Source organism: Palaemon carinicauda, chromosome 26, assembly GCF_036898095.1.
Source record: "Palaemon carinicauda isolate YSFRI2023 chromosome 26, ASM3689809v2, whole genome shotgun sequence".
NCBI lineage: Eukaryota > Metazoa > Arthropoda > Malacostraca > Decapoda > Palaemonidae > Palaemon > Palaemon carinicauda.
In genome coordinates, this window is record NC_090750.1 from 68,527,445 (window position 1) to 68,547,444 (window position 20,000).

The 20,000-nt window shown below is 31.4% G+C and overlaps 1 protein-coding gene across 2 annotated transcripts in view; it reads right to left on the bottom strand.

Annotated features, from left to right (window-relative positions):
• Positions 1 to 20,000, bottom strand: part of Gbeta76C (guanine nucleotide-binding protein subunit beta-2) — a 98,979-nt gene that overhangs the window by 20,503 nt on the left and 58,476 nt on the right. For both annotated transcript variants that reach the window (XM_068349717.1, XM_068349716.1), the window contains exon 3: positions 2,990 to 3,135. In XM_068349717.1, the coding sequence (XP_068205818.1) occupies positions 2,990 to 3,135 (146 nt within the window). The remainder of the gene's footprint in view (positions 1 to 2,989; positions 3,136 to 20,000) is intronic.

The following is a 20,000-nucleotide window of genomic DNA, read 5'->3' on the forward strand; positions in this document are numbered from 1 at the left end:
ATGATACTTACCTTCCTTCTTATTACAAGAATAGTACAGTTAATAATATTGTAATAATAATATTGCTTGATATATGTATCAAGTAAATTCATCTTGTATATTCATAACATCAGATAGAATTTTACGTATATTGGCAGTATTGGAGGCGTGGGAAAAAATTAAAAAACTAAACATTAAATTTAATTTGAAAAGCAAATGAAGATTCTTTATGATAAAATGCTTCTAACACAATCCGGAATTTCCGTTTACTCAATCGGAAAGAGATTGAAAACGTCCTAAAATTTAAGTACCGGTATTTTTCACAAATGCTGTCAAATCATTGTATATCGCATTCTCCATAAATAACGATATTTTCAGAAAACAAATCATGAGAAGAAAGATTAAAAATAGCCAGTAACTCTTCGAGGGTTAGTGTACGAGAGACCCGTTAGGTTGTCATTGAGAGACTAGGTGAATGTAACTGAACTTTATTAAGTAAACAATCATCTAATTTGTATTTATGGATTTGCGAGCAAGAACGTCACCAAATTTCAAACATAGTAGCCTCTGTACCATGGTCTTCCACTGTCTTGGGTTAGAGTTCTCTTGCTTGAGGGTACACTCGGGCACACTGTTCTATCTAGTTTCTCTTCTTTTTGTTTTGTTGAAGTTTTTATTGTTTATATAGGAAATATTTATTTTAATGTTGTTACTATTCTTAAGTTATTTTCATTTTCCTTGTTCCCTTTCCTCACTGGGCTATTTTCCCTGTTGGGACCCCTGGGCTTATAGCATCCTGCTTTTCCAACTAGGGTTGTAGCTCAGCATTTAATAATAATAATAATAATAATAATAATAATAATAATGGGCTAGCATGTGTACTGATGTTGGTCTATTAACAGTGCAGGGAAAAGCGAGTGATAAGATAAAAAAGGTAAACCGTTACAATGTACAAGCGTGTATGAAACACGTACTGTACAGTAGCGGTGGGACAAGGGCAAGACCTTGTAAGTTAGATAAAAAAAGATTGATAAGGCTTACGGTTTAATCAAAGCTCTTTCGTCACATTTTGCTAAATCTTCTAAGCAGAATTCTGTTCTTAGTTTTAACAATGCAAAGGGAATGCTAAAATCGCATACCAAGGAAAGCGAACAATCGAGAAGAATTTGAAATGATCCTGGAATTCTATATCCTATTCGGCACGAATTCCTAAAACGTTACGTCGACAGACACGAATGAATAAAATAAGGATAAAAACGAGAACTTGGCGACTGGTATACAGCCCCTTACCTAATACGCCCATAGCTATTTGTTACTACACCCCTTGAACGAATTGCATCACGCTTTGAATTTATGGCTTTTCGTGCTTCAACTCTGAGATTGCGATGCTCGGAGCGTATGACTTCGTGAGCCAAGAATCCCCGATTCTTGTTGGAGTTGTGAGGCTCGTGACTACGGGCCTTCGAGACAAGATTTAAATGCCCGCTGGTAGGTGTGGTTTGTTTGCGCAGTTATGTATATTACATAATACTTGGGGTGTCTCTTTTGGTTTAAATATATATATATATATATATATATATATATATATATATATATATATATATATATATACACATATACATATATATATATATATATATATATATATATATATATATATATATATATATATATATATATATATATATGTATGTATATGATAGTGTACACCGGCCAATATTGTGGAGAATCCTGCATTCTTATGGAGTTCCTCTTAAATATGTAAATTTGATATGTCTGTTCAGGATCATAGTAAGTGCAAATTTAATGTTAATGGAGTCATATCAAATGAATTTACAGTGAACAGTGGAGTACTTCAAGGGAATGTGTTGTCACCTATGTTGTTTATCCTCCTCGTGGATTTTGTAATGCGTTGAATAGTTAGGGATGGTGGAAAAGGATTGAACTGGATTAGTAACAGGAAATTAGCAGACCGAAAGTATAATGATGACGCTGTCATTAGGAAAACGGCACATGACTTGCAACGCTTGCTTGCCAGAATGCATGAAATATCACATGAGGTTGGGCTCAAGATAAATTGAAGAAAGACAGAGATGATGAGAACGGAATATACAATGGAAGATGAAATATCATTGGAAGGAGAAAGGATTAGTGAGGTAGAATAAATTAAATATATAAGAACTATAATCTTTACTCTAGAGTCTTTAGATTGTAAAAAGCAAATCAGACAATGGCTAGGTTAAGTAAAATTTGAAAACCAAATCGCCTGAAGTTACATATAGAAATAAGGTTATATATCAGTTTAGTGAGATCAATGTTACTGTATGGACATGTCGTGGTACGACAATGAAACAATATCCAACAGATTTTGTAGATTTGAGAACACAGCCCTGATAAGAATATTGAGAGTTAAATGGAAGGACAGAATTAGAAATGAAACTATAAGAACGATTATTCGAGTGCCATGATGAGATCATGATGAGGCTTAGATGGTGATGGTTTGGGCATGCTTATCGCACTCCCCAAGAGAGATTAGGTCACCAAACTTTCAACTGGGCTCCACAAGACACTAGATGAGTTGGAAGGCCCAGGACTACATGGCTGAGGAGTTTGAAGTGTGAAGTAGGAGATGACGAATGGAGAAATATTTATTTTAAAACTCAAGATAGAGACGACTGTCGAAATTCACACAAAACACACACAACCACACACACAATATATATATATATATATATATATATATATATATATATATATATATATATATATATATATATATATATATTGGTCACTGAACATAAGAATGTATTATATATCTGCAAATCTACACATGTACACCATTAAACCCGTACCAAAGAATGTTCTGTGGTAGCGTTCCAAAAAACACCTTTCACTTTTATTGACTTGAAGTAGCACGCTCCCCCCCCCCCCCCACCCCACCTCCCAACCTGCCAGATTCCCAAGACATGTCAAAGTAACCTATACAATTTTGAAGGCGTAATTTTCTTACCTACTGTCACCGGAGAAATGAACACAGTTGACCTTGTTAAGGTGACCTTTGCACATCTTCTTGATGTGTGGTTTACATCTAGGGGGATCGGCCAGGTCACCCAACGCGCTCTCCATCGTTGTGTCGGCCTTGGACTTTTGTTCTTCCTGCAGAATTAAAAAAAAAATATTTTTAGTGTGACGAAGAAATTTTTTATGATATATGTATTTTAATTTTTATTCTATCTGCTAATGGTATTTATAATGGACTATGGATAAAAAAGAAACAAAAAATTTATGCATTTTCTTAAAGTTTCAATTTATCTTTTTAAGTTCAGGGACATTTTTCATGATATGATATGTATTTTAAGACGTATTTCAGCTCCTAATGGTATTTCTAATGGATTTTGGATAAAAAACAAACAAAAATTTATGTATTTTATCTAAGTATCAATATATCATTTTAAGTTCAGGGACATTTTTTATGATATGATATGTATTTTAAGACGTATTTTAACTATTAATGACATTTCTAATGGAATTTGTTTAAAAAGATATATTTTCTCAAAGTAGTTCCATTTTATATTTTTAGTTCTAGGGCAACGATACACATTCTTAGATGTATCTTTTGTAAAAATACTTACTTACACTACTGTCATTCCTTTTTCCAGCCAACGGTCTTAAGGAGCATAAAGTCCACGATAAGATCTAACCTGATTGAAGCATAAACATGTCTGGGGACAATTGCCTCTATTTAGCTCATGGCCACGTGAAAGTATTCTGACGCTAAACGTTCCAGCAAATGTTGGAACGAAGATTCTGTTACTTCACCATAAGGTTGGTGTTAATGTTTTATTTCTTTCGTATTCTATTTGGGAAAGGTTGGAGGTTACCTTACCATTTGCATAGTATTTCTTATTCCACTTTTAAGTTAATTTTATTATGTTAAACTGCATGTTACTTTGTCAAGTGAGTTTTTTTTTAATTGTTTCAAATTAGTGTTGAACTGAAATAGATTAGGCGCTGAATGTTCTGTTCTGTTACTTCACCATAAGGTTGGTGTTAATGTTTTATTTCTTTCGTATTCTATTTGGAAAAAGTTGGAGGTTACCTTACCATTGGCATAGTATTTCTTATTCAACTTTTAAGTTAATTTCATTATGCTAAACTGCATGTTACTTTGTCAAGTGAGTTGTTTTTTCATTGTTTCAAATTAGTGTTGAACTGAAATAGATTAGGCGCTGAATGTTCTGTTCTGTTACTTCACCCTAAGGTTGGTGTTAATGTTTTATTTCTTTCGTATTCTATTTGGAAAAAGTTGGAGGTTATCTTACCATTTGCATAGTATTTCTTATTCAAGTTTTAAGTTAATTTCATTATGTTAAACTGCATGTTACTTTGTCAAGTGAGTTGTTTTTTCGTTGTTTCAAATTAGTGTTCAACTGAATTAGATTAGCCGCTGAATGTTCTGTTCTGTTACTTCACCATAAGGTTGGTGTTAATGTTTTATTTCTTTCGTATTCTATTTGGGAAAAGTTGGAGGTTATCTTACCATTTGCATAGTATTTCTTATTCAAGTTTTAAGTTAATTTCATTATGCTAAACTGCATGTTACTTTGTCAAGTGAGTTGTTTTTTCATTGTTTCAAATTAGTGTTCAACTGAAATAGATTAGGCGCTGAATGTTTTGTACTTTACTAAAATGATATTAAAATTTTGAAAATCTGGAATCTACTTTACAGCACAATTGGCTTCTTTAAGTATATGCTATTCTTATTCAATTGTTATTACATTATTCTTATTCAATTGTTTTTACATTGTTTCAAATTAGTGTTCAACTGAAATAGATTAGGCGCTGAATGTTCTGTACTTTACTTAAATGATATTAAATTTTTTAAAATCTGGAATCCACTTTACAGCACAGTTGGCCTCTTAAGTATATGCTTTTCTTATTCAACTCAATATAGATCTAGTTTGGCTATTCTGGATATTGCTCAACCACTAGACCAGAATTTCTGTAGGTTAACTTTTCACTTGAGGGAGAATAAGTTTAGTTAATATAGACGCCACCTCAACACTTGAGTGGTGTTTCTGATATTTTCCTTTCGTTCCTAACTTTAAATAGTGAAGATTTTCCATACAGTAAAAACTTAATAGATTATAAAACTCTGCTCATATTACACAACAGTTGTATGTCATCGATGTACAATATATATATCCATTAAGTACATAGTTTGATATTGTCAATCCAAAAACAATTGTTTAAAGGGCGCTCATAAATGGCAGAGGCAAGGGACATTGCCCTATTGAGCAGGACAATGCCCTTGAGACTGGCCATATACTATATACAGTGCCCAAGCATCCTCTCCACCCAAGCTAGGACCAAGGAGGGTCAGGCAATGACTGCTGATGACTTAGTAGATAGACCTAAAGGCTCCACCCAAACCTCACATCCATAGCTCACAAGGATGGTAAGGTTGCAGCGACCAAAGAAACTAACGAGTTTGAGCGGGACTCGAATCCCAGTCTGGCGATCTCCAGTTAGGGACGTTACCACATCGGTCACCACAACCAGTATCTAAATCTTAAAGGAGAGATTTCTTAGCACGCTAACTTATTTCATTAAAGAGCAAAATAAATTATCGTTGTATTCTGAAGAATTCCGTGAATTCTAATTACTTCGCTTTTTGTTAATTACAATTGACGAAAATAACGACAACCGTCAGTAAAGTAATAGAAAAAAAAGTATAATTATATTTCCTGATAATTTACGTGGCATACAAAAATTTTTTTAAAGTTGTTATTAATATTGTTTTTAGTAGGATTATCAACCCTATACACAATCATATGATCTCCTTAACCGTAGAAAATCGAAAAAAGAAAAAAATATCGTCATTAAAAATCCAAATTTTTGAAATATGGAGATATAAAAACTATCTTTTATCTTAAATAGTATTTTTACGAAGCCCCCAATAATAATCTACCTTATCTATCACTGAAAAGTTCTCATAATTTATTGGTAGCAATGATACACGGCGCCCCATTGCAAGAGTTCGATTCCTGGGTGAGGTGAAATAATTTATACCTTTTGTGTTTAAATCGTTGTGTCTCTGTTTGTGTTTGGAGTGAATTATGTCTGGTAGTCATTTGATATATATATATATATATATATATATATATATATATATATATATATATATATATATATGTATATATATATATATATATATATATATACATATATATATATATATATATATATATAGAGAGAGAGAGAGAGAGAGAGAGAGAGAGAGAGAGAGAGAGAGAGAGAGAGAGAGAGAGGGTCTTTATCCATGTCTGATATATGGCCAGTTTTCATCACCACTCTGGCAGTGCGGAATGGTGATGGTGGGAAACTTTTGTCTGATTACTCCCAGCAAACCTACCTAGTATGGGTGTTACTGATTAAGACAGCTTTGCTGATCATGAGCATACATAATTCCTTTCGCCACGTTAAGGTGTATATATATATATATATATATATATATATATATATATATATATATATATATACATATATATATACATATATGTATATATATACATATATATATACATATATATATATACATATATATATATATATATATATATATATATATATATATATATATATATATATATATATGATCTTCCTAATCGGGTAGTTGAATCAGTTGAACTTCAAAAGTTCAAACTCGCAGCAAATGTATTTATGCTGAACAGGCTTGCACAAGTCCTTTAATAGTTTATAAATTAAATATGTTTTAATGTTGTTAATGTTTGTAAAGTATTTTATTTTAATTTTCATTACTTTTTATATCGTATATTTATTTCCTTATTTCCTTTCCTCACTGGACTATATTTTCCTGTTGGAGCTATTGGGCTTATATCATCTTGCTTTTCTTGTAGCTTAGCTAGTAATAATAAGTATGTATATTTATATATATATATATATATATATATATATATATATATATATATATGTGTGTGTGTGTGTGTGTGCGCGCGCGCGCGCGTGTGTTTGTGTGTGTGTGGATCTGCAAAAATGCAATAAAATCATATCTGCACAGATATGTGCAAGTAATAACTGATTTTATTGGACAAATTGGATTTGTTCTCTTTTAGTTTTTACGTGTTAGTGACCTTTCATTTTATCCAAATAGAAAGAACCTTCACACATTTATCGAAGGAAATTCAATTTCGACAGGTTTTAACTTTAAGCTTAAATAAAGAGAAATACTTAAAAAAAAAATAAGAGTTACGAAAAGAAGTTTAGAATTGTAAGTATTTTTCGCTGTGCTGAAATGGAATTAGATTCAATATTGCTCAGAACTTGAACGTTAAAAAGAGCAAGAGGGTGATGAAACAGGTCTGGACATTATTGGTGAAGGTTACGCAAATAGAGATACAAGCAAAAGTGGAAGGAGATGAAAGTGATGACTTGAAGACGTCATCATTCAACAATACCTCTTCTTTCGGTTTTGGTTGGATGCCTAATTAAAATACAAGATTCTTTCATTCCCGTTTTCTACACCGTGATCGTTGGTTTTATGCAGCAATAGAAAACGGGAAATTGGTGATGACAAGCAGTGCAACAACCTTCACAAGCAATGCCTCTATTATGGCAAATTAAGCAATGCTTGAGAGACCAAAGCAGGTGACCTTACACCACAGTGGGAATGAGTTCACTTGGAAAGTGAGAACCAGGTAATTTAGTTTTTCTATCGTTTGATAAGAATACAAAGAAGCATTTAGATCTCTATCTGTCAAATAATTTACATGTTCTTTTATATTATATATGTATTAAATAATCAACTCTCTAAACTCGCTACTGCACGAGATTTTTTCTATAGGGGATTTTACTTAATTTAGATTCATAATAAGATTATGAGTCCATATGCTATCTTTCGCTAATTGAAACAAGACTTCATCCTAACAAATGATAGACTAAATCAGATTTATAAGTTTAATCGATGGTGGCATATTAAGAATAAATCATATACTAAAACTTAAGTATCCTGACTTTGTAGTTTGTGTACAGAAAGAAAGAAAAAATTATACTTAGTTATCTTTCAAAAATTGCTATTTAAAGGTTTAAAGGCCGCTCATGAATGGCAGAGGCAAGGGACAGCGACATTGCCCTATCAAGCAGGACAATGCCCTTGAGACTGACTATATATACATATGATCAGCTCCCAATCCCCCTCTCCACCCAAGCTAGGACCAAGGAGGGCCTAGCATTGATTATTGATGGCTCAGAAAATAGACCTGTAGGCTCCCCCCAAAGCCTCCTTCATTAGCTCACAAGAATGGTGAGGTTGTTGCGACCAAAGAAACTAACGAATTTGAGCGGGACTAGAACCCCAGTCTGGCGTTCACCAGTCAGGGACGTTACCACATTGGTTATTTTTCAAATCTTCGTCCGATCTGCTAATCAATTCACGTTTTACAGACAATAAGCTTGACAAAAGCTTGCCAGTTTTAACGATAATTTCATCAACAAATTCTGAACCTCCTTACTTTTACGTTGTCATAACTATGTGAACGTTTTTAATTTTAGCTATAGCTATCATTTGCGTTATTTTGGAAAGCTAAAATGGGGCCGAGATCAAGCAACTGCTCATATCTTGATAGAACTCAGGGTTAACATCTCTGCAGCCACTGTTTGGTTCCCCTTAGTCCCAAATTGAGTAAAGAGTGCTTGGGGCCTAGCATACCTTGATATGGTCGATCTCCTTTGCCTTTACCACTCATGAGTTTTCTTTAAACCTTCATACATGAAAGAGCAAACTTCCTCCTCAGTTGCTATTTCACTAGAATTATTAAACATTAATCTTGTTTTTGACATGAATAGAAAAAAGTTATAATGTATCGAAGACCAAAAGATCATGAAAAAAATTATTTTCTGTATCAATACAGAGGTATTTTTCCTCCTTATGAACGTGAGTGATTCAACAATGAACATACAGTACATGTGTTTTGAGTTTATATAAACCAAAGCCAATTAAATATGTCATGCAACCAACCGCAATGATAAAATTGCAATTTTTGAAGAGTCATAGTGCATATTTTTATTTATTTATTTTATTTTTTTTTTTCATTAAGGAGTAATGAGACGTCTCATAGAAATTAGAAACAAAATGAGCCAATGGAAGAGTGGTAACATTTGGCATCTCCCTTTCGCTTTTTTTGGATGAGCACCGTAAATTTTAAATTCTCGTAAATCGGAAACGGGACAAGGATCAGTAAACAGGACGAAAACAGTTTGGTAAATATGGGACCACCAAAAACCCTTTGAGTCCTCTGGATTGAGTTGCAACAGAGAGCCGGTTTTACTCTTTAATATCAATCCTTTTGCAAAATAGAATTCCATCGGACGAAAAGACCATCACATTTTCGGTAGTAGATTCTAGAATAATAATAATAATAATAATAATAATAATAATAATAATAATAATAATAATAATAATAATAATAATAATAATAATGACGATGATGGCTAGGACAATAAAATTATATAATGAATAAGCGAAAAGTACGTTTGTGAAAACTTTGCTATTATTATTTTGCCGTTCATACTGATAGTTTTTTTTTTTTTTTTTTTTTTTTTTTTTTTTTTTTTTTTTTTTTTTTTTTTTTTTTTACTATATTAGTCTTACCATTAATTCTCATCACTAAATGTAGATTGCTCTTCCTTGTTTACAACCTATTTCCATCCCATTTAATAAATCAGGCTTGCTGTCTGTATCCATATGACAACAATACTGCTTTGCTTGATTGCATTACTCAGATTTGCACATTTTAGTCTCCTATAGTCCATTTCTTTTATCGAGGCAGATTTGCACCGACTCGCAGTGGTGCCCTTTTAGCTCGGAAAAGTTTCTTGATCGCTGATTGGTTAGAATTATCTCGTCCAACCAATCAGCGATCAGGAAACCTTTCCGAGCTAAAAGGGCACCGCTGCGAGTCGGTACAAATCTGCCTCGATAAAAGAAATGGACTATAGTAGGACCACCACTGTTTAAAGCAAAACGTAATTTTAAACGGAAATTCTCCGAAAAAATATACTGTTCTCAGCCGTATTTCAGTAAAATACAGGCGACCGTAATTTTACCTTACTTTGTTATTATCTTTTACGGGTTGGTAACCGTAATATCACCCATCTACGTCAATATATCCGTTTTTAAAACGGTAAAAATTCTGAAATAAATGTTGCAAGGCATTTACCGTTTTTTTTTCAGCAAATTTTTAACAGTGTAGGGACTTCATTTTGTCTTTTCTCCTCTTTTGAGGGTTACCGCTATTGTTAACTATTTCAAATCGTACCTTTACGTGACCGTGGATCCCTGACCAGTTTCATGTCAATTTCTCAAGTCTATTGATGCGTGTCTTGTTCTCCTACATTCTGCCTGATCTGGAGAGTTCATGTATCAAGAGGACAAACAAATACTACCGCCAGAGAGTTATGGGGTCGTTTGACTGGCCAGACAGTACTACATTGGATCCTTCTCTCTGGGTACGGTTCTTTCTCTTTGCCTACACACATGCCGAATAGACTGGCATATTCTTCACAGATTCTCCTCCGTCCTCATACACCTGACAACACTGAGATTACTAAACAATTCTTCTTCGCTCAAGGGGTTAACTACTGCACTGTAATTGTTCAGTGGCTACTTTCCTCTTGGTAAGGGTAGAAGAGACTCTCTAGCTATGGTAATCAGCTTTTCTAGGAGAAGGACACTTCAAAATCAAAGCAGTGTTCTCTAGTCTTGGGTAGTGCCATAGCCTCTGTACCATGGTCTTCCACTGTCTTGGGTTAGAGTTCTCTTGCTTGAGGGTACACTCAGGGACACTATTCTATCTGATTTCTCTTCCTCTTGTTTTGTTAAAGTTTTTATAGTTTATATATGAAATATTTATTTTATTGTTGGTACTCCTCTTAAAATATTTTATTTTTCCTTCTTTCCTTTCCTTACTGGGCTATTTCCCTGTTAGGGCCCCTGGGCTTATAGCATTCTGCTTTTCCAACTAGGATTATAGCTTAGCAAGTAATAATAATAATAATAATAATAATAATAATAATAATAATAATTGAATGAGGACTCCTAATCATCAAATACATCAATATGTTACTTTCTTTCTTTTGAAGATTTTCACGAACCCAAGATTAGGTCACCATTCTTGTGGAAGCAATCGTTCTCTTCACAACACAACAACAACAAAAACAAAAGGTCAGTTTTTATATTTTCTTATTTCTAAATATTATAGAGTAAAATAAATATAATTAACAAAATTGTTAATCGATTTTAGTATATGTTTAATTGCATGTAGGGGTATTCGGCAGAATGCCGTGGTTGTTTGAACTGCTTGTATCTTACTCTTAAGTTCTGTAGGTCTTTTGGTTTTGTTGAAATGAACTACATATTTTATCCAAATAATTTTTCTGAATTATTGCAAGTATGGGTAGAGTTAGTTATAAGTTCAAATGTTTTCACACTTCTCACGAGTTATTGCTGTTTTTCCGAACACTTCTCAATACGTGTAACAACCTGTATATTCACGGTAATTTTACATGAGGGACTAGAAAGAGAACTACGTAGTTTTCTTCCTTCGACCCTATTAGTCCCACTGTATGGCAGGGTTGGCCGCAGGACTCAAATTTCTCCTTCTATATCTATTCCTTGCATCTTCCTACCCAAGTCCCACCCTACCCCTATACATTCTCGCCACATCGATCCATCTGTGACGAGCCGAGAGAGGGTTGTGACTCAAAGACAGGATGAAAGCAACTGAGTAACTTTATTACAGACACTCGCCTTTATATACAAAAACTCAATGCAACAGGAAATTTCTTGTTCAACCGACACCGTACTGGTTAACAGTTAACAGTGAGAAAAACAGACACATTATTTCAGGTTCAATGCAATAGGAAATTTCCTGTTCAACTGATACCACACCGGTTAACAGTTAACGGTGAGAAAAAAATACATGTTATTTCAGGTTCTTTTTAGTGCGAGGGGAGAGCGAAGATACAAGCATAATATATACACAAAATGAAATGTCGTTACTATGTACGATCGTGTGACACACGGTACACATCTAATTCACTGTCGCCTTTCACTACTCCAGAATCCTACTGGTATGTGGATATTTTCCAATTTATCCCTTTTCCATGTTTTTTTACTACAAGTGCATGGAAACATAGTAATATAAATAGCCAAGCCAGCATAAGATCCGAGTACTCTAAACAATTAAAGACAAATTTCACTGACCAGTTGTGTTTGTAGATTAATAATAATAATAATAATAATAATGATAATAATAATAATAATAGTGAAGTGGGGAGTATGGGGAAGGAAGAGTACCCCTGGATACAATCCAGTTTATAGCTCAAAGGCAGGTACTTACTGTAAAAAGTGGTTATTTATAGAATGAACTGTTATGCTGGTAATAATAATAATAATAATAATTTACGTCGTAGTAATATTTTATCAGCATCGCAATTTGATTTCCAAACAGAATGAACCACCGCAGAGGTTTTGAACGAAAGGACAATAAAAATGCGTGGAGTCATTCAACACTAAGATCCTTTCAAGGACACCTTCCATTTTTTTTTTTTTTGGAAATTTTATCGGTGAGACAACATTCCAAACTCGTATAGCCAACATTGATTCCGAATCTTTCAACCTTGACTGTGGTGTACCCTAAGGTAGTATATTAAGTAGGACTCTTTACAAATGCCACAGGTACTGTGTAAAGTAGCCTTTATGTAGACGACTTTGCAACCTACTAATCAATAAATAATTGCGTTACATGAAAAGAATTCTTCGTAACACCACTGGAAATAACTAGTTCTGGACTACTTCTGTTAGTTCTAGAATTTCTGCAAAAAAAAAAAAAAAAAAAATATCAAACACCAATGCTATAAAGAAATGATTAATACCATTTAAGAAAGAAGGGACGGAAAGAGCTGCGCGTGTCCGAAAGATATATATATATATATATATATATATATATATATATATATATATATATATATATATATATATATATACATGTATATATATGTATATATATATGTATATATATACATATATATATATATATATATATATATATATATTATATATATATATATATATATATTATATATATATATATATATATATATATATATATATATATATATATAACCAGACACTTGTTCTTTATTTTTAGGGGAGATATATATGTTTGCATATATATATATATATATATATATATATATATATATATATATATATATATATATATATATGTGTGTGTGTGTGTGTGTGTATATATATATATGTATATGTATATATATGCATATATATGCATATATATATATATATATATATATATATATATATATATATATATATATATTTGCGTATATATATATGTATATATATATATGTATTATATATATATATATATATATATATATATATATATATATTTATATATATATGTATGTGTTTGCATACATATACAGTATATAAATATATATATATATATAGACATGCATCTGTATATATGCATAAATGCATATAGCATTGGAAGTAATCATTAGTGCGCCACTAATAAAAAATTTCAATGATATTGGGATCAATCTAATTATCGCGCCTCAGCAACTCATGATTTAGTCACATCGTAGGTTATCTCATCATGTAATGTTATCGAGACTCATTGTAGTGTATTAATTGCTAGTTTTTTTTTTCAATGAACGATTTGTTGGAACAACCAGAGTTGGAAATACTGTTTAAAAATCATTTTGTATTTTATTTTTCTCTTCTTTTCCTAATTTTTTTGTGTGTAAAGTAATTAGTGGCAAAAATATGATGTCCCACTGAGGTAAGAAGTATAATTATGAGCAGAAGAGAGAGTAAAAAAATAAAGCTAATATGGAAAATTATATAATCATCTTTGAGAGAAGGGAATTATTGTGTAAGAGAGTTATACATTAGGGAGGACATTGAAGTAGCAGGTAATGCTCTTGTTCATTTTACTGTAGTCAAATAAAACCTAATCTCTTGCACCGTCCTAAAGTTAGTTTGTTATGCATATTGCATAAGATTTTTCATAATTGTGACCATCCTTTGCCTACAGATCTTCCTAGACAGTACCATCCTTTTCGTAATACTAGGTGTGCAGTTAATTTTAATAATCATGCCTTCTCCATCTTAAGGCCCAATACTACGCAGTATTCTAGAAGTTTTATTCCAGCTGTGACCACATTTTGGAATGGTCTTTTATATGAAAGATCTACTTTAAATTTGTTACAATTAATGAAATATGTTATTTTAAGTGTGCATTACTTCCCTTGTAGTTTATTTATTTCCTTTCCTCCCTAGGCTATATTTCCTTGTTGGAGCTCTTTGTCCTGGGCATCCTGCTATTGGAACTAGGGTTATAGCTTAGCTAATAATAATAATAATAATAATAATAATAATAATGTTAATATTAATATTAATATTAATAATGATAATAATGATAATATTAATATTAATATTGATATTGATAATGATAATATTGAGATTGAGATTGAGATTTATTGATATTGATATCAATATCAATATCTATATAATAATATTATATATTAACAATAATAATAATAATAATAATAATAATAATAATAATAATGATAATAATAATAATAATCAGTTATATCTTCAAACATGTAAAATATCATGAGCGTAAATACATCAACACGATAATATACTCTTGTCATATATAAAAGAATATGGATAGAATTGGCATTTGATATATTATAATAAACAAGGAAAACTAGAAAAAACATGAAACTGAAAAAAGTAAAATTTCAAATAAAGAAAATGTTCATCAACCTCAAGCGATGAAGGCAGACTGAAGAAAACGCGAATCATGTATATTTGAATTCTTGCCTGAGTAAAAGTAGGATATTACGAGGAAAATTGACTCTGGGAAATCTAATAATCTGCACCAAGAGGCTGAGGAGGAATTTTAAGGGGTTACGAAATTTAGCATGAGCTGAATTTACGCTAAAGCTAGAATTAATAATCGTAACAAAGTTAAAAAAGATATATATATATATATATATATATATATATATATATATATATGTATGTATATATTATATGTATATATATATATACTGTATATATATATATATATATATATATATATATATATATATATATATATATACAGTCTATACATATATATATATATATATATATATATATATATATATATATATATATATATATATGTATATATATATATGTGTGTGTATTTAACTTTGTAATAATTACTACTTCATATATGTTTTTATCTCTCACATACTCAAATCTTAATTTTGTCTTTGGTCATGTCTTCTGCATCATAAGGCACAATGCTGGAATAAAACTTCTAGACTACTGTATAGTGTTGACCCTTATGATGGAAAAGGAAAGTCTTATAATTAACTGAACACCTTGGACGTCGTACAGAACTGTAAAGTCTGGGAGCATCGAAATGCAAATGATGGTAAGAGTTTGGAAAAATCTTATGCAACAAACACGAAGAAATAATTGAACAACAGTGTCAGAAATTAAGATATCTAGATCAGGGATGAGGAATTTAATAGATTGCAAGTTTTTATCCACCGAATTAAGATTAGAGTCAGCAGCTGAAGATGAGCAGATGGGAGAATAATACTCAAAATATAGTAGAGAGCAAAAATTAAAATGAGAATATTTATATCTAGATCTCTATTAAGAGATTCAGCATGTATAGGTCTAAATTCAGGATCAGCATTATCAACACATGCTACAAGGTTGTTTTTAGGAACAACTATATAATTTCCATATGATATTAAAAGTAATGGGCCGAAAATACTACCCTCTCTCTCTCTCTCTCTCTCTCTCTCTCTCTCTCTCTCTCTCTCTCTCTCTCTCTCCTCTCTCTCTCTCTCTCTCTCTCTCTATATATATATATATATATATATATATATATATATATATATATATATATATATATATATATACACACATATATATATATATATATATATATATACATTCATACATATATATATATGTATATATAATTTATATATGTATTTATATGTGTGTATGTATGTATATAGATATATATATATATATATATATATATATATATATATAGAATATATATATATATATATATATATACATATATATATATATATATATATATATATATATATATATATATATATATATATATATATATATATATATTTACACGCACACTCGGTCACATATATGTATGTATGTATGTATGTATGTATATATATATTTATATATATATATATATATATATATATATATATATATATATATATATATATGTGTGTGTGTGTATATTTATGTATTATGTGTGTGTTTGTGTGGATTTGGCAATCTTGAACAAAGAAATTCATTTACAATGCATCAAATCATTGCCTTTTTATTAGTAGTTTCCTTTGTTTTTAAACTACTTTAAATACGATAAAATTCATCGCAAGATTTTGATTTCACATTCAGTATCCATAGACATTTATTAGTTAACGTACAAGGAGTAGTATATCCATGGTACAAGCAACCTATAATATAAATTTAGATTTCACTGTAAAAACGATGGTTGAAAATTATTAAATTATTCTGTTCATTTCCCTTCGTGTCCTATTTTCTTATTTTCATGGAATCCTGTATGATAAGAATTTATCTCTCGTATCCAATTCCAACATATATAAACTTCATATATTTAGGCCTTTTAAGGTAAAAAATTTAGTCACTCGAGTGTTTGCGCAGAAAGAAAATATTAAAGTACACCAAATTATCAGAAGCTCAATATTTTTTTTTAACATAATACCTTTTCAAAGTGTTTGATGAAGTGTAAGTTTCGTAATATATCAATGTTCTTATTTATTTCCAATTTTTGGATGGCTCTTTTCCGTAGAGCTTTTAATATGAAGATTTGATAAGAATTTCCTGAAAATTTTTAACAAAATTACCATTTTAAATCTTTGCAAGGTTCAGGGCTCAAAAAATAGTAATAGCTAATTGTGTAACCGACCACACGATTTTAATATGTATTTTTAACAACTTTCTCCAGCATATAATTTACACTTCGTAAAGCTTTTGGATATTACTTAAAGTAACATTCTATCGTTTGCACCACTCATAGCAGAATCTAGTCAAACGATTTCCCTTATGTCAATATTCAAAATATTATCTCACAGATAAACTCAAATTTTATTTCTTTTTTAACACTTATTAAACCATGACATTTTCTCCAAAGTTGTATAAGTTGTTAAGATTTGTTTGTTATTTTTTTTTTTCAAGTGCCTGTTATTTCAAATTCTTCTTCATTATGTAACGTGATGCAATAATATTCAATGATAAAACTGTTTCATGGAGCTTGTTATTTTCGAAAAATTTAAAAAAGGAAGTAATTTATCGTATACAGGAATAAAAATGACAAGGAAATTGTTTCTTCGCGAATTGCAACCCTTCCAGTTGATGTTACTAAACATTTGCGTCGTCTTTTATTCTTCTCATTTCCACATGAATGTTTATGTTATACTGTATATGTATATTTCATATCATTTCATAACAAATGTCATTCTTTTCATTTTTCCATCACCATCTGTGAAATAGTTTTCCATTTTGAACTTTTATTCAATGGAAAACTATTGCAGTATGCATGTTTTCCGCTATATTTCTCTCTCCAAACTTCCAAAGCAAATTTTTGTGGGCAATACTCGTATCCCTCAAAAAAACTTAATGGGTATAGTTTCCTCTTTCAATGAGTCATTTAATACTTAAATAGACATTTTTATTATTAAATAGATTTTTAAGTCTTATAGCAGGTTTCAGAATTATTTATAGGGCTACAAAATATGGCATATACTTTCACCATAAGACAAGGGTTCCCAACCTGGGGTACATGTACCCCTAGTGGTACAATTTTTGTCTTCAGTGGGTACATTGGATCTGAGTGAAAAGCCAGTACTGCTCTGTGAATGATGTGATTTGCATTGAGTTTGAATAATATAATTATATCATATTTTTTTTAATTCTCGATTTTTGGGTACACAGGAATATTTAAAACTGTTCATGGGGTACAAAATTACAAAAAGTTTGGGTACTGCGCTATGTATGATGTAATTTGCATTGAGATTGAATAATAGAATTATATCACAATATTTCTTTTTTTAATTCTCGATTTTTGGGTACTCAGGAATATATGAAACTGTCCATGGGGTACAGAAGTACAAAAAGTTTGTGAACACCTGCCATCTTCTTCTTCTTCTTTGTCTACACCTTTTCCCACTTCTATGTGGGGTCGATGTTTCTGGTCAGCTTTCTCCATCTACCTCTGTCCCACACCTCATCACCGGTTAATACCTTTGATCGAAGGTCATCTTTGATACAGTCCACCCACCTTCGCTTTGGTCTCCCTCTCCTTCTCGTTCACTGTACCTCCATTTCCTTCACTCTCCTCCCAATATACTGTTCATCTCTTCTCATGACATGACCATACCACCTCAGTCTACTTTCTTGGATCATATCTGATAGTTTTCTAACTCCTGTGGTACCCCTAATTACTTCATTCCGTATCTTATCTCTTCTTGTTACCCCACACATCCATCTCAACATTCTCATCTCTGCCACATCCATCTTCTTCTCCTCTGTCTTCTTTATTGCCCACGTCTCCGCTCCATACATCATTGCAGGTCTCACAACTATCCTGTGTACTTTACCTTACAACTTAACCCTTATTTTCCTGTCGCCTAGTACTACACGCACTTTTTTCTAATTCTTCCATCCTGCTTGTATTCTGCCATAATATATAAAATATAATGGAGAACGTTGCAGCAGTTTGGGACCTATTAATGCTTCATCAACATTAACAATTTCAAAATATACGATGACTATTGAGAGTTAGGTCATGATCATCTCACAGATCCAAAATATTTGCTATTACAGCAAACGCTGGAAGAGAAACTAATGCAGAGAAAAAGATACTTTTCTAATTGAATGTTTTACTTTAGCAATAACACAGTGTTCAACTGATGTATAATTTTTTCCTATTTCTTTTTTTTTCCAACTACTAAATATAAGACCTCGTTGCTTCTTTATGATGATCATGTTTTTTTACATAAAAATATAGCCACTAAACTTGCTTCCCTCAGTGTTTACTTAATGAATTGTTCTACCGCAACTAACACCTCGTTTTACTATAGCAGAATTCATTAAAAAGACGATTATATGTGAATGTAAAGGTCTGAAGTGAAATTGACCAAGACGCATATTTCCACGTATATATAAAACCTCTAAAGAAAAAAAAAGTAGATCTTATAAATGGGGTTTTGACCGTCCTAGACTTTTCGAACAATGAAGATGTATTCGTATGATCATATTACCAGTACCTGTATTTTTTTTTTCTCATATACGAAATGCATAATACTGTTGATGATGTTTCTTTTCTGGTATACGTGTTCTCCTTTTCTTGTGCAAATTATATTTCCATAGCATTTTTTTTTTTTAAATCTATTCCTGGTAATGTTAAGTAAAAGTATAAGCAATGCAAGGAATTGGAATTAAGGTGTGCACTAGTTTTAAAAGGATCAGCAAAACTCAATTTACGTACGAACTGTTTTAATATTAACAGCTGCTATCCAGCATCATAAGAAAATAATGTGTGGAAAATAGTGATGCATAATAATGTGACAGACCGTTTTAAGTACATCAAATAATCAGAAGCTCAATATTTCTCGTAGGAAGCCGTTTCAGACTAATAACAATTTTCTACTGTCAAAACGATGAACCAGATTCGAATAAACAGGGAATTAGGAAATTACAGCTTATAATTTATACAAACTGTTATATATTTGGGATCAAGATCAAATAACTGCTACAGTGTGCTTTCCATTGAAATTAGGGACATTTTGGCAACTTTCATTTGTAAGCAAGCATAGATAGTAATGAAAATTAGGAAGAG